The sequence below is a fragment of the Rhodnius prolixus genome, unplaced genomic scaffold (assembly GCF_049639745.1).
Source record: "Rhodnius prolixus isolate KJV_2025 unplaced genomic scaffold, Rpr scaffold_18, whole genome shotgun sequence".
Taxonomy (NCBI): Eukaryota; Metazoa; Arthropoda; class Insecta; order Hemiptera; family Reduviidae; genus Rhodnius; species Rhodnius prolixus.
Window position 1 is genome coordinate 2730124 of NW_027411636.1, and position 14429 is coordinate 2744552.

General features: G+C 32.1%; 3 protein-coding genes across 4 annotated transcripts; 2 read left to right on the plus strand and 1 right to left on the minus strand.

The window, feature by feature from the left end:
- Positions 1 to 18: 18 nt before the first annotated feature.
- On the plus strand, positions 19 to 2364 carry Nup37 (nuclear pore complex protein Nup37). Its single transcript, XM_074143741.1, has 6 exons — positions 19 to 198; positions 279 to 491; positions 567 to 717; positions 800 to 1019; positions 1818 to 1977; positions 2176 to 2364. Exons 1-6 carry the CDS (start codon positions 19 to 21, stop codon positions 2260 to 2262), a joined length of 1011 nt encoding a protein of 336 aa, XP_073999842.1. The 3' UTR covers positions 2263 to 2364.
- Positions 2365 to 2755: 391 nt separating this feature from the next.
- mRpL23 (mitochondrial ribosomal protein L23) lies at positions 2756 to 4238 on the minus strand. The gene is made up of 4 exons (XM_074143749.1): positions 4022 to 4238; positions 3712 to 3917; positions 3451 to 3524; positions 2756 to 3002 (listed from the first exon to the last, which is right to left on the minus strand). Exons 1-4 carry the CDS (start codon positions 4033 to 4035, stop codon positions 2841 to 2843), a joined length of 456 nt encoding a protein of 151 aa, XP_073999850.1. The 5' UTR covers positions 4036 to 4238; the 3' UTR covers positions 2756 to 2840.
- A 55-nt stretch (positions 4239 to 4293) lies between these two features.
- On the plus strand, positions 4294 to 13671 carry Nadsyn (NAD synthetase). Of its 2 annotated transcripts, XM_074143731.1 has the most exons (17): positions 4294 to 4512; positions 4601 to 4718; positions 4808 to 4954; positions 5478 to 5648; positions 5721 to 5805; positions 7092 to 7237; positions 7706 to 7823; positions 8008 to 8139; positions 8233 to 8465; positions 8738 to 8853; positions 8950 to 9115; positions 9345 to 9480; positions 11980 to 12194; positions 12285 to 12504; positions 12883 to 13059; positions 13158 to 13263; positions 13362 to 13671. In XM_074143731.1, exons 3-17 carry the CDS (start codon positions 4809 to 4811, stop codon positions 13385 to 13387), a joined length of 2193 nt encoding a protein of 730 aa, XP_073999832.1. In that variant the 5' UTR covers positions 4294 to 4512; positions 4601 to 4718; position 4808; the 3' UTR covers positions 13388 to 13671. The 2 variants fall into 2 exon arrangements, with proteins under 2 accessions (XP_073999832.1, XP_073999831.1); XM_074143730.1 differs by having other exon boundaries at positions 4294 to 4718.
- Positions 13672 to 14429: the final 758 nt, after the last annotated feature.

Below are 14429 nucleotides of genomic sequence, written 5' to 3' on the forward strand. Positions count from 1 at the left end.
CATTTTTTATTATAAATAATGTCCTCCTCTTACATAATTGATAAGTTACAATCAAGTACAACTATTGAAGCCCCGGCACATATATTTGAATTTGATAAACAGATAATAAATTTAGAATTTTCGCCATATCTCTGGTCTCACGATTTGATCTGTATTGCATTTATTGACAAATTAAGAGTAGCTGCAATTAAATTCCAGGTAAGTAACTTAACTAGTTTACTAAGTTTTTTTTTTTCGTAATCTATGTAGTAGATTTTTATTTCCGTTATTTTGTTTAGGAAGAAAATGATAGTCAGCTAGAAGAAGTAGAGTTTACAAAGTTACAAGACTTTCCATGTAATTCACGTGTACATTCCATTTCTTGGAGTCCTGAAGCTAATATAAGATCGGCACCAAAATGTATTTTATTTGCTTGTTCCATGGCAGATTTTAAAATTAACGTTTATAGTTCCAAATTAACGAGTACTGACCAAGAAATTCTACCATCGAAGGTAAATATGCCCTAGCTGGACAGATATTGGATCTTACGATCTTTTTTTTTGTATAAATGATTGTTTTAAATTTAGGTAGTCTGTGGGCATGTAAATTACGTAAACGATATTGCCTACAATACTACTGGTGAATATTTAGCTTCGGCTAGTGATGATTTAACGTGTAGAATATGGTTGGTGACCAACAATTATGAAGAAATGAGGAAATTCCACTTAAAATCACCTGGTAAAACACTTTTTTTTGTACTTATTCCTTAACTTTATTATTATTGCCTTAAAAGTACTAATTAATGCTTAATTTCACACAGGCGTTGCTGTAAAATGGCATCAAAACAATTCTGGACAAGTTATGGTTGGAGAGAAATATGGTTCTGTATTATTTTACAATGTAACCACTGGAAATGCTATTATGTCTTTGAGATCTCAGGCTAGTCCATTACTCTCTTTAGACTGGTCGCCTTCGGACAGTTCTTATGTATCGGCAATGTGTGGTGGAAATTTAGTGATATGGTATTTACCTAATCCGAGGTATTTATAATTTTTATATAATTTTCAAAGGTGTTCGTTTTAGGCTGTTTGATCGTGGTTAATAAAGACTAAAACGTTCTTTTGTTTCTTCTTCTTCTAAGAATGTTTACTGAAAATATAGTTTTTCTAAACACTGCGCACAGGAAAAAAGGTTTATATCGCAGATCTATGAAGGGGTTTGTAAACAGAATTTGTTCAAAACTAAAAATCTTAGAAGCCCACCTTAGCATTGTTTGGATACTATTGCTACGCTACGTTTTTGCTGAAATCCATTATTTAATGTTTAATTTTACAGACGCTATGTTCTCGTAGATGCCTTGCAATGTTTTTATTAAACTTTGGATACTATTTACCAACTAAATATCTCTTTTTATTTGAAAAGTTTTCTATAGAACTTTTCTTTTTGATTGTGGGGGAGGATTCTTGTGAAAGGTAACATTCAGCTTCCCAGTGCTTCTTCTGAACAATATTCTAAAACGCCGTACATATAATGGTCATGTAAATTAAAATTTCAGATGGGATAGTATCAGTTACGAATGAAATGGACTGCTACGTTGCCCCCAATTTTTATTCCGGGAAAAGAAACTATCTACTCCTGCAGGCGAACTTTGTTCGAAGGAAATAAAATGTTTAATGAAATTACAAGAAAGTCATTGAGTGTGAAATCAGTTTTTATTTCAACATTTCATTTTTCTAGTAATCTGATCAAACAATAAAACACCTTTTAATTAAAGAATACTTGACTATTAAAATAAAGTAAACAATAGATTAAATATTGTATTCTTTTTTATTTTGTAGTAGCCCATTTTATGAACAGTTAGTACATCCTGAGGGAGGGTTTCATGTCAAGTTTCTACCATTGTCAGAGCAGAAACTGGTCAGTCTAGGCGCTCCGGACAATACACTGAAGATATTTTCTACGACAAAACGATATCCACAAACTGTAACAACCTTAAAGGTGCGTACAAAATACATTTTCTCAAGTTATGGAGTGTTTTATTTACTCGTATTAGGACTGTGTTTATAATTACAGTATGTTGGGGTTCCATTTTGAACAATGCCAAGAAATTACTCTTTTTTTTTTAAACCCCTATTTAAATATAATCCACATTTTTCCTATAAATCTTGTCTAATTTGAATGTTTTTAAAATTTCAGTTAGCTCATGGCCTCACTTGTCATCACCATCTTCCCTATATCTGTGTTGGAGTCGATAATCTTATGCACATGTGGAATGTTAGCTAATATTTGTGGATATGTTTTTAATTTTTAATGTACTTTTTCAAAGTTCAATGAAAGCAAGATTTGTATATTTCTGTTTTTAATTAAAAAAAATATTGAAAGACAGGTGTAATTTTATTAATGTTTACAAGTCTATAGGTCTAAAGCTCCTCTTGCAAACTTTTTACTTGCAAAATACACTTTCGAAGAAACCTACTCTAACCCTCAACTTGGGTGCCCTTAATGGATTTTTTTTTGTGACTGCTAAAATTTTGCAAATAAATTTTATAGAGCTACATATGCACAACTAGTGTATGAAGTTTAAAGAGTGTTCAATACGCACAGGAACTCAAATTCTCATAACTCCAAGAACCTAATTAACAAATATCTATGAAGATGGATAGAAATTCGAAACCAGTCAGGAATAAGTACCAACTGTTTAACATCGAAAAAAAAAACAAATAGAACTCTGGAAAAAGTTTCTATTTGGAGAAAATAAAAGGAATTTATTTATAAATTCGATGAAAAACAAATTTCTTTATTTACAATCTACAATGGCTGTGTAGGAAAACTTAAAACAAAAATAGGATAAAAGCCAAAATTCAAATACCAAACCAACCAGGTACTCCTGGTCTATTTACATTTCTTTTACTGAATTCTTTAAAATTAGCCTCAGCTTGCTCTTTCATCTTTTTAAATTCTTCATCATCTTTTTCCTCTTTTGGTTTGCAAATATCCGGAAATTCAAACTTTTCACCTACCATCTGTTAACATAAAACATCTGATTTGAACACTTCCAACTTTTTTTCTTTATCGCAACAATTCTCAAGGTTTAAATCCGTAAATTTTCTTTTAATTTGAAATTTTTTGACTCATATTTACTTCTAATTACCACCATTATTGGTATAAAACCGTTTATTACACTTTAGAAGGAAGCCTACGCCCACCCATTTCGTAGAATCACCCTAAATATAATTTTCCCAGTAAGAAAAGTTAAATGACAGGGCTAAGAGACTATAGAACCTGATTGGTCACTAAAATTAGAAAACAGAAAGTTTCTAACAGTAAAACTACAAGAAGTCGGCGCAAAGCTCTTTTGACAGTGGTACCTGAAGAACAAAACCAATCCTCCATTTAATATTCCCAAACAGGGCCTACCACAATAGACTTACACCAGAGTTAATAAACAAAATTGAAAAAAGGAGTATTAACCAGTGTGACGAAAGCTCTCCTATAATCATCTTCTTTGATTATATATCCTTTAGTCCTTTCTCTCTTTAAATCACCTGCAAAAGAATATAATTTTTAGGATATTTTATGTTAATGAAATGTATAGGGCACTAGTAGAACAAAGTGCCAATAATCATTTATTATTGTAAAGTTTTCAGAACGTTGAGGCAAAACCAGTACTCAATTTTTCCAAATAAAAAAGTTAAATAATATGAAAGAAATATAACCTGGGGTTATAAATACCTTCGACAATTTCGGATCTTATTTCAGCAACTGGCACTTTATAAATCTTTTCTAGGTAATTTTTTATATCATAATCAGTCATTTCTGTAGGTGTAATAAATTGAACTATATTTGTTGGTTGTTTGAACAATGGGCGTACTAGTTTCATCCAAAAATTTGGTAAGAATATTCTACGTTGTGGGTTACCTTTTTTGTATATAGGATACCTGGAGTACATAGGAAATTGTAACATTAATAGGATGAAAATCATGAAAAAAGTACACCTTCATGAGGCTATATTTTTAGGAGAAAAGAAAATCTTTAAACTCACCATCTAGAAGACATTTTTTTCCTGGAATTTTTGTGTAGATACAACAACTGTAGATTGTTAAATAACAAGTTTTCAATAGTAATTATTCAAAAATAATTAAAAAAAATAAGCCTCCAATTCCACGACATTTGAGTTAGCGGTTCGTTATCTTCTCAATTCTGATTAATATTCCTTTTCTTCATGTATGGTTATAAATATGTTCAGGTTATGGAGATTGAATTGCCGGACCGCTAGTTGTAACTAGTAACTACTGGTTGCTAACAACAGTAGACTAAAAAAGTAAAAGCGGTCTTGCTGTGGTCTCCTAACACATTTTGTTAGGTGACATCAATAGATGCAATCTTTTAAAATTAATAGCAGTATTTAGTTTGATTTGATACGAACTTTAATTTTGTTTTATTTCTTTTTGTTTTATCTGTTTAGTGTCAAAACCGGAATATCAAAACGTGAATCATCACAGAAATGCTATAAGTAATTCGACTTTGGTTCCGGTAATTCTGTTTTTGAAGAATCAATTTTACATGTACAGTTTGTAGTACACAAGAAGCTGCAAGATTGTAAGATACATATTTTATTTAGATAACCTTTGAAAGGAATTGATCTTATTTAGACCTTGAAATTAACTTGACAACATACGGGACAGTCTTTATTGTTTAATCAATAAAATAGTTGTACTGGAAGCCAACATAATCCTCAGGTAAGCCGTATAATGATTATTAAAATTTAAATAATTGGAAAACCATAATTGTTGCTAAACAATTATCTTTTCTTTTTTTTTTAATTTAGAATGGTGCGTAAAGTGATTGTCGCAGTTTCGACGCTAAATCAATGGGCTCTGGACTTCGAAGGAAATATGAACAGAATACTGCAAAGTATTCGCTTAGCTAAACAGTTAGGAGCTAAGTATAGAAGTGGCCCTGAGCTAGAAATATGGTAATGTTAAAAAAAAAAGAAAAAGCAAACCATTATCTGATATCTGTAATGTTACAGGCAAGAAACTTTCTCAGCTTATTATCGATAGTTATAAGTGGTAAATGATTTCAGTTGATAAAGAACAATGCTCGATCTTAAGATGCAAGAATTCTTACATGTTTAAATGACAAAAACAGTTGAAATTTTGTCCTGCCTTGCTGTTCTCCTGATTAAAACCCAATATGACACATGTGAGAATTTAAACTAGTTTATTTTTTGCCTAATCTGCAAACAACTTAGAGGTGCTGCGTCGCCGTCTTGGATAGTGTACCTCCAAAGCTCATTGTTCATCTCAATGGACTCTTCTTGTTAGAGAATGCTATCCATGGCCTTGTCGCATTATTGAACTTGTTCTTTGTCATCTTCCTCCTTGAAATCGTTTACAACTTACTTTAATCTGAGTAAACTGAATGTTTCAAGCCTTAATTTTACTCTTGGATGGAAAATTGTTTTGTTTTTGTTAAATTTTCATTATTTCTTACAGCGGATACACTTGCGAAGATCATTATTTAGAAGAGGATACAATATTACATTCTTGGGAAGTATTATTGAGCTTAATGAATTCTCCGTTAAGTCAGAATATAGTTATAGACGTGGGTATGCCCGTTATGTATAAGAATTGTGTCTACAATTGTCGTGTTATATTTTACAATAGGTAAATAAAATTATTTTCATAATTTAACATCAATTTGAATAATTATAATTTATAAAAGATAATTGGTTATAGAAATGTTGTGCTAATTCGACCCAAAGTGCTCTTATGTGATGATGGCAACTATAGGGAGTCTAGATGGTTTACACCGTGGAGAAAGGTTATTTGTTTTTTTGAATTTTAAAGTTTAGTTTAGATTGTAGTTTCATAAATAGGTACTAGTAATTTAACGATATGGACTCGGTTGTGGTACGGACTTTTCTACAAATCCAAACACCTCACTACAAACTATATTAGCTTCTCTTTTACAGATTACAATCTTTGAAATATGTAAGTAATTCAGCAGAACTTAGAGTAGTGTCTCTACTCTCGCAACTTGGCCCACGACACCATGCTTTTTCTTTGCTGGCATACCAAGCCAGTAACTTCAAAGCTCTAAACTAGGCCAGTGCAACCTGCAGAGTTATTAATTGTCAGCCACATTGAAATAAATGTAGAAAATGGCGGATTCATGTTGAAAACAACATGCCCAGTTTTCACTTTTTTTTGTTTTGTTTTTAAATAACCATATTTCTAACTTTTTTGCTTCTAGTTTATGTTAGAAGTATAATTTACAAAAGATAATGCAGGAAATACTTTTGTTTTTTTGAGTTTTTGGGGTCAAAAAATTTTATTGCATAATTCGATACTTCATCAAATACCTATGGGGGAAAATTAGTATGGAAAATTTTGATTGTATTTTTCTTGAAAATAATTAACGATAAAGAATTGACCAATCACAGTGGAGTATTAGGTGTTAAAATGTGGGCGGTCTGATGGGCCAATAGAAATCCGAGATTGTTAGCTGGTCCCACCTTCTTCAATCAGACCACGCCCTAACGAATGAAAACCCAGAACTAGCCAGTAAACAAAATGGTGGCTATTAAAAATATTTACTAGAAATAAGTGTATGGGAAATTCTAATCAGCATATTTCAACGTTTAATACGACTAAATATTTATTGGTGGTAAGGTTTAATAAACTTTTGGCTAATGTTTATGATACTTAACGGAATATATTTCCGAGTTCCTGTTTTTTTTTTCAAGTGAAAGGTTGAAAAACAAGTGTAAGCATTCACAAATGTTTTCGCTCTTCGAACAGCTGTTCACAAGGAGGAAGCCTTTAATAATTTAAATAACCTCCCAAAAAAAAAAACACGAGTTAATGAAGGAAAAATGAAGAAAATGGAAATAAAGTTGAAAATGTACGAGTAGTAAGAGAATTAAAATTTCGAAGTTATATTGAACTTTTATTGCTATAAACTCACATTTATTTATTAATTTTGTAAGGCACAAAATAGCTGCAGGGGGGAAAAAATTATTTCTCTTCCTTTTTTTTTAATTATAAAATTTTACATTAAAATATTACGAATTTTACAACGTTTAACCATTTCTGACTTTTTGTTAGGCTAAACTTACTGAAGAATATTATTTACCACAATTCATTGTCTCAGCTACTGGCCAACAGTGCACTGTAATTGGAGATGCTGTATTGTGTACAAAGGACGCTGTAATTGGTTATGAAATTTGCGAAGAACTTTGGAATCCTCAAAGGTAATATGGGTATAATTATAAAAATTTAGAAGGAATTTTTAAGCGGACGACCATAATTGTTACATATTTAGATGCCAAAGTATGTGGTCTGGGAAGATTATTACGTATAGTGACAGTGAAAGTGACGTAGAATTTGCCGGGATAGAGTTTCCATTTCAGCGACTCTAAGGCTGTCAGAATTAGTGTAATAATGCAGTGTTACATTGCAGGGCTGCCAAGTTTCATTATTATTATTATTTTTATTACTATTATTTTTATTATGATTATTTTATTATTATTATTTAAATATCATATATTTAATGTTGATCTAAAATTAACTTTTTGACTTGTGGTGGATCTTTTATCGTATTAACATTAATTTATGTTAATTGGGTTGCTTTTTGTAAAGATTAATTAATTCTGTTCTTTAAATGCTAAGCTCTAACACGCAATTTTCTTTTTTTAAATGGAGCAAATAATTTTTTTCAGTTCGCACATTCCTTTATCAATTGATGGAGCGGAAATCATAGTCAATTCTTCAGGTTCATATATGGAACTGCATAAAGCATACGTCACAGTTGATCTGATTAAAGCTGCCACTTATAAGGTACAGCTGATGATATATGTTCTAATTTCACTTTACAATCGATAATTTGTTTTTTTCTATGTATGTTCTAATTTCACTTTACAATCGATATTTTGTTTTTTTCGATATATGTTCTAATTTAACATTACAATCGATAATTTGTTTTATTCAATGATTGTATTTGAGATTTTGTTCTTGTTCGAAGGCAGGAGGTTGTTATTTGTTCAGTAATTTACGCGGTTGCGATGGAGGAAGAGTATTTTTCAATGGTTGTTCTTGCATTTCACTGAATGGTAACGTATTAGCCAGAACTGACCAGTTCTCTTTGGTTGACGTTGTAAGTAAACAGTGTCTTAAAGATTTTCGTCTTCCTTTTCTTTCTCGAAAAATTTAGAAATCTTTACTAACCAGTTAATTTCCCTTATTCTAGGAAGTGGTTGCAGCGACAGTAGATCTGGACCAAGTGTCAAGCTATAGAAATTCTAAAAGATCTCGATGTTATCTATCATCTCTGAATACTGAACCTTATCGTAGAGTATATATTGATATGACGCTTTCGAATAATACTGCTGGCCCTTTGACGGCGCCAATTGTTTGGCAATATCATACACCCGAAGAAGAGATTTGTTTCGGGCCAGCTTGTTGGTTATGGGATTATTTAAGGTGTGTTGACTTTTTTTTTTCAACTCAAAATTGAACAAACGGAAGTATTATGTTAACCAATTTTTTAAGGATTTTTGTTTTTTTACGTAAGTGTTGGTAACTTTTACTGGACATATTAAAGTTACTTTTGAGAAAAGGAGAGGATAAATTCCTTCTCTAATGATAAGAAATACACGTTACTCAAATTTCCAGAATTTGCAGTTTACGAATTTTGAATATTAGGAGAAAGTCGAGAGATTAGTCACGCCATTTTTTGTTCCTTTTTCTCTCAGGAGGTCTGGCCAGGGTGGTTTCTTTTTACCACTTAGCGGTGGAGTGGATTCGTGCAGTTCTGCCTGCATCGTTTATTCCATGTGTAACATGGTTGTAGACTCTTGTCAACATTCAGGTAAATTTAATACTTACGAAGTACGTAATTTTTGTGATGATTAACCTTTTTCTAGTTTTTTTTTTTTTAAGTATATATTTGTCTTTTTTCCCAAAGAGGAAGTTTTAGCATGTATTAGAAAAATTGTGTCCGATCCAAACTATACACCAGCTGATCCTAAGGAACTGTGTGGAAGGCTGTTCTTTACTTGTTACATGGCGACAGAGAATTCATCAACAGACACTAAAGCCCGGGCTAAACAATTGTCTCATCAGATTGGTAGGTCTGTTCATTTCCTTTTTTTCCCCTTAAATGAAGTATTTATAGAACAGTTTAGAATGTAAGTAATTATTATTGGATCTTAGATGCTATTTCTCGAGCGTTTCCTAACTTTTTTGTATGTTAATGTTCACGCATGAACAATAACAAAAGTGAAATTTGTTCCCTTTAAGTCTGAAAAAAGGATTAAGAAATGCTCCCTCTAATGTTTTATTTTGTTAATTTTATTATAGTTACCACAGTGAGATAAACATTTCCGGAGCCGTAAGCGCCATGTTGAATATTTTCGCCCTAATAACTGGTATGAGACCTAGATTCTCTGTTCATGGCGGTTCACCTAGAGAATGTCTAGCAATGCAAAATGTCCAAGTGAGTAGCACTTTCGTAAAAAAAAAAAAAAAAAAAAAATAGTTATTTATTTAACAAGTGTGGAAAGTAGTACTTTTCCTCACAAGTGCAAATTGCCGAGTGTGAGGAAAATACTTTACACTCGAGTTAAATATTATATTTTTTCTGCAACCATTAGGGTTATTAACTAAAAAAAACAAACTAAACAGGAATCACTAGAATCCATTTTAAATTTCTATAAGGTAACACTATAGCCTTTTTAACTGTTATAATTAAAAATATCTAATTATTTATTAAATTTTTTTTTTTTTGGCGCATCAACAGCTGAGGTTATTAGCGCCCGGAACTTTTCCCAGTGCACTGCCGGCCTCCGGACAGTGTTCTCTCGTTAGAGACAACACTGTCCATCACCGGACAGTGAGCTGTAAGAAGCTCCTAGGAAGGGAAAATCTAAGGGTCAGCTGCTGGATTCGAACCCGGGACCTCCGCGTGGGAGTCCAGTATGCTAACCGCATAGCTAATCCCTTCCCTTTTTATTAAAATATTTTTATTTCTATATTCCTTTCAATTTTTATTTGATTTTTTTTAATATTCGTTTTTTAATTATTTAGATAAAATAAATTTAAATAAGCTTATTAAAGTTTTACAGAAAATATTTAATAACAAAACTTCTTATATCAAGGAAGCACAATAAAGTTTTTCCACTCAGTAGCGAGGAAAGTGACACAAATGGGAATTTTTCCCCACTAGTGAGGTAAAGTTGGGCATTACACAGCTGATTAAAACTGTCCGGTAGGACAGTTGTATAAGGGTTGATCATCAAAAACTGCACGGAAAAGCGTAACGTTGAAAAACACCCAGCTTTGACAATTTTTTTCTCTTTTTCAATAAAAGATAAAATTCCCAAATTTTCTTTAAAATATAGGGCAAACCCTCCTTTATAACTGTAATTTTTTTGTCAAGACCCAGATTTAATATATTAAGAGAAAAAAGTTACTGAAAATGAGCAAAAACGGCATTTTCATCAAAAATTGGTCTTGTTCTTGTTCTTCTTGTTGTTGTTGTTGTTACCTTTTTTGTAAACAACGTAGCGCCTAAACGCGTGAACCGATTTTCATGAATGAGGTGTCATTCGATTCGGAATTTTATGTAGATGTGCCTTTTGGTGGTCTCGACGCTGTTCATCGAATGGGAGAGGAGTTAGCCCCCTTTATGTAAGGCCCCCTTCAAAATTATTATTACTAATTACTCTGTAAATCTTGGCCCGATTTTGATAAAATTTGGTAGGATGATAGGGTTAGGGCTCCCCTACCTAACAATAAAGCGACGATCTGCTCTTACACTTGTTAAGGGGAAGTATAGCAATCGTTTCAAATTATCGACACGTGAACCGATTTTCATGAATGAAGTGTCATTCGAATCGAAATTTTGTACAGATTTGCACTTTAAAAGCCTCGACGCTGTGCCTCATAAGGAGGGGAGTTTGCCCCACCCAAGTAAGGCCCTTTCTAAAACTATTACTACCAGTATTTCTATAACGCTTAGTCCGATTTTGATAAAATTCAGCTCAAATAAGTGGTTAAAGCTCCTCTACGTGGCTGTGAAGTGATATCATGCTCTTGCACCTACTAAGAGGAATTACTGCAATCGTTTAAATTATCAATGAGTGAACCGATTTAAATCAATGAATTGTCGTTCGATTAAAAAATCTTTGCCTCTTTGCTTTTTAGGGAGAAGTACTGCAATCATAGTTTATTTTTCTTTCTCCTCTTAATTAATAGGAAGTACTGAAATCGCAGTTTAATTTTGCTATTTACGTACAAATACCTTCCTATTTTATTCAAAACGTTTTCTCAAAAAAAATTTGTTATTGAGGATGGTTTGGGCACCGCAACTATAATCATTCTTTAAAAAAACCTCTCCAGTGGTAGTTACGGTTCCGACTTAACACCTTATCAGGTTATAATGATAGAATTGCTTATTCCAAATTTTAAAAAAAATCTGTAAAGCAGATATGTAACTTTGCAAAATAGACAAAAATGATAATCTATCCAAAAGGTACAAAAAGGTAGTTTTCGAGATATTTGAAGTTATAGTTTTTACTTTATAGAACGGAAATAAAATTAAACACTATATATCTCGTTTTCTGCTCGATAGATTTGTACTAAATACGTATATGTGATTTATCATAATTATAACAAAAAAATATTATAAATGAAGTGGCTAGCATAAGGGTCTGTGACATCTAATAAATTCTAAAAAATAACATTAATGAAAATTAATGCAGTAGAATTACTCAACTATTAATGAAGTATTAATGAAATGTTGGGTACTCGCTGATTTGTGTGCATTTTGGCGTTCAATCAACCCTTATACTAAACATTTTAAACTGTAAGTTTTTGTTAAGGAGATTTTAATTGAGTAATGAGAACATTCCTACATGGTTGCAGAAAAAAGGTAATTTCTTTTTGAAATTCATTAATTTGTATGATTCATTTTTTGTTTTTTCACTCATTTAAGGCTCGTGTAAGAATGGTTATGGCATACCTGTTTGCACAATTAATGCTCTGGGCCAAAGGTCGACCTGGTGGACTATTGGTTCTTGGTTCTGCTAATGTTGATGAGTCGCTTAGAGGTTATCTAACAAAATATGATTGTAGTTCAGCCGATGTTAATCCAATTGGTGGTATTTCGAAGACTGATCTCAAATTGTTTCTTAAATTTGCTAAAGATAGGTGATTAATTTTATCAATAATATCTATAAATCAATTTTTATGTATATTTTAACTAGTCAAAAGCGTAATTCTTTCAATGTTGAAAAACAGATTTGATTTACCAGTATTGGGCGATATCTTAGACGCTCCTGCTACGGCAGAACTAATGCCCTTAGCTGATGGAGAGCTTGTCCAGACTGATGAAGCTGATATGGGCATGACTTACGCTGAATTGTCCACTATGGGTAGGGCCAGGAAGATTGACCGAGCTGGACCGTACTCTATGTTTGTTAGTCTATCGTCTGCTTGGAGAGATGTACATCCACAGCAGGTGAGCTATTTTAGGTGATAGGTAGATGAAAACAAGCCAAATAGTTCGTGGTTTATCTTTAAGAGTTTTTTTTTAAACAAGCCGGGCGCACTTTTGATTTTTTCACTATAATTTTTCTTTTGCCTTTCTCTGGTGAGGGAAGGTTATTATTATTTTTTTTAACAGTTCTCTTAACTGCTGTTCACTGTTCAAGGGAGGTTTGAAATGTATTGATGAAAACGAGTTTAAGGACAATTTCTTAACCTGAATTTCAAACTCAGATGGATTTTTCTTTTCTTTTTTTATGACAATAAACTTGTACTCTATCCACCACCTTGAGAATCGTAGTAGTAATTTGAGTTCAAATAATTTGTTTTAAAATGCATTTTTCTGTATTAGGTGGCTGAAAAAGTGAAACATTTTTATCGATGCTATGCATTGAATCGCCATAAAATGACCGTACTTACGCCCAGTGTTCATGCTGAAGGTTATTCACCAGACGATAATCGATTTGATTTGAGGCCATTCCTTTACAATATCTCTTTTAGATGGCAGTTTAATGCTATTGATAACTATGTAAGATTATTATTTTTTTTTTTTTTGGCAATAGATTTAGTCAGCTGCTTTTAATTTTTGGACAGATACTTATCTTTCTTTTTGTTTCGTTTTACAAGTTACAAAAGATGACCACTGCTAATGGGTATTCGGCAAGTTCTAGTACTATGACTCCGTCACCTCCTAAACCTGCCGCTAAGCCGAGACAGAATAAGAGCATGAAAGGTTTGTCAATTCTGTATAATATTATACATTGTACTATTTAAAACAAAATTACAATATAAATTTTGTTGTTAAACTCTTGGTTTTTTACCTTTTTTTAGGCGATAAAGGTGGCGTTGTAGTTTGAAAAATTATACGGCTTTAATTTAGTGATAATGGCAACAAACAATAGGGAAATAAAGATAATTCTAAATCTAGAAGTCTTACAATGCAAAGAAACAGGAAAAGAGGTTTTCCACTACGAAATAATGTTTATAAAAACAAACAGTTATTGTTAAATTATTTAAAACTGATTTTATTTTTGTAGGGAAATATTTTAAACATATTAGGAAGATTTATTTTTTTTGTTCCTAATCTTCCTAAATTTTATCATTTTGTATCTATTATTAAACTTATGGTTTATATCTTTTACTTGTGTGTGTATTCTTATAACCTAAATCTTTCCCTTTACAAACCTTTTTGCAAAAGAAGAAAGGTTATTTTATTTTGTTTATACAGGGTGTTCATTTTAAGACGGCTCAAATGCATTTCATGCTTAAACGGTTGATCTGAGCGAAAAATGGTGAAGAGGTGTCGCCTCTTCTGGCTCGCAAGCCAGGTTAGCCTGGAGGTTATCAACTGCTCTCTGTATATGGGTAGGCACCTTTAAAGGCACAGTACATGCTTCACAAGTTGAGTAAAGTGCATTATTTGATAAATTAAGGAACAAGTTTGATCCTTTACATGAAAGATATTGATCACTTAAATATGTGGCAGGAGGTTTCCAATTTTTTTGGTAATTAAACGCAACTCTCCCAAAATTACCAAATAATTGTTAAGCCCCCTTGTTTGTAACAGATGTAAAATTAATTTTTAGCCATTTTGTGTATGCTTGAGAACATCTAAAGCTCTTAACATTTGATTTTTCTTAGAAAATCACTCGGAAAACGACTTATTTCCGGATATAAGGAGAAATACTAACTTTACTGCCTTGGCAATATTTTTAGTAGAAAGGGGATGAAAAAATACATAATGAAGACCTATCATGTGCTTTTCTTTCTCTTGGATATCAAGTTAAAAAATTGAAATATGATTAAAAAATATCAGATTTTGAAATGGCCTAGCACCTTTAATTTTAAAGATATCGAATTGCGGTTTCCGGTTTCTTTCATAACTTTTTATACTCTAAA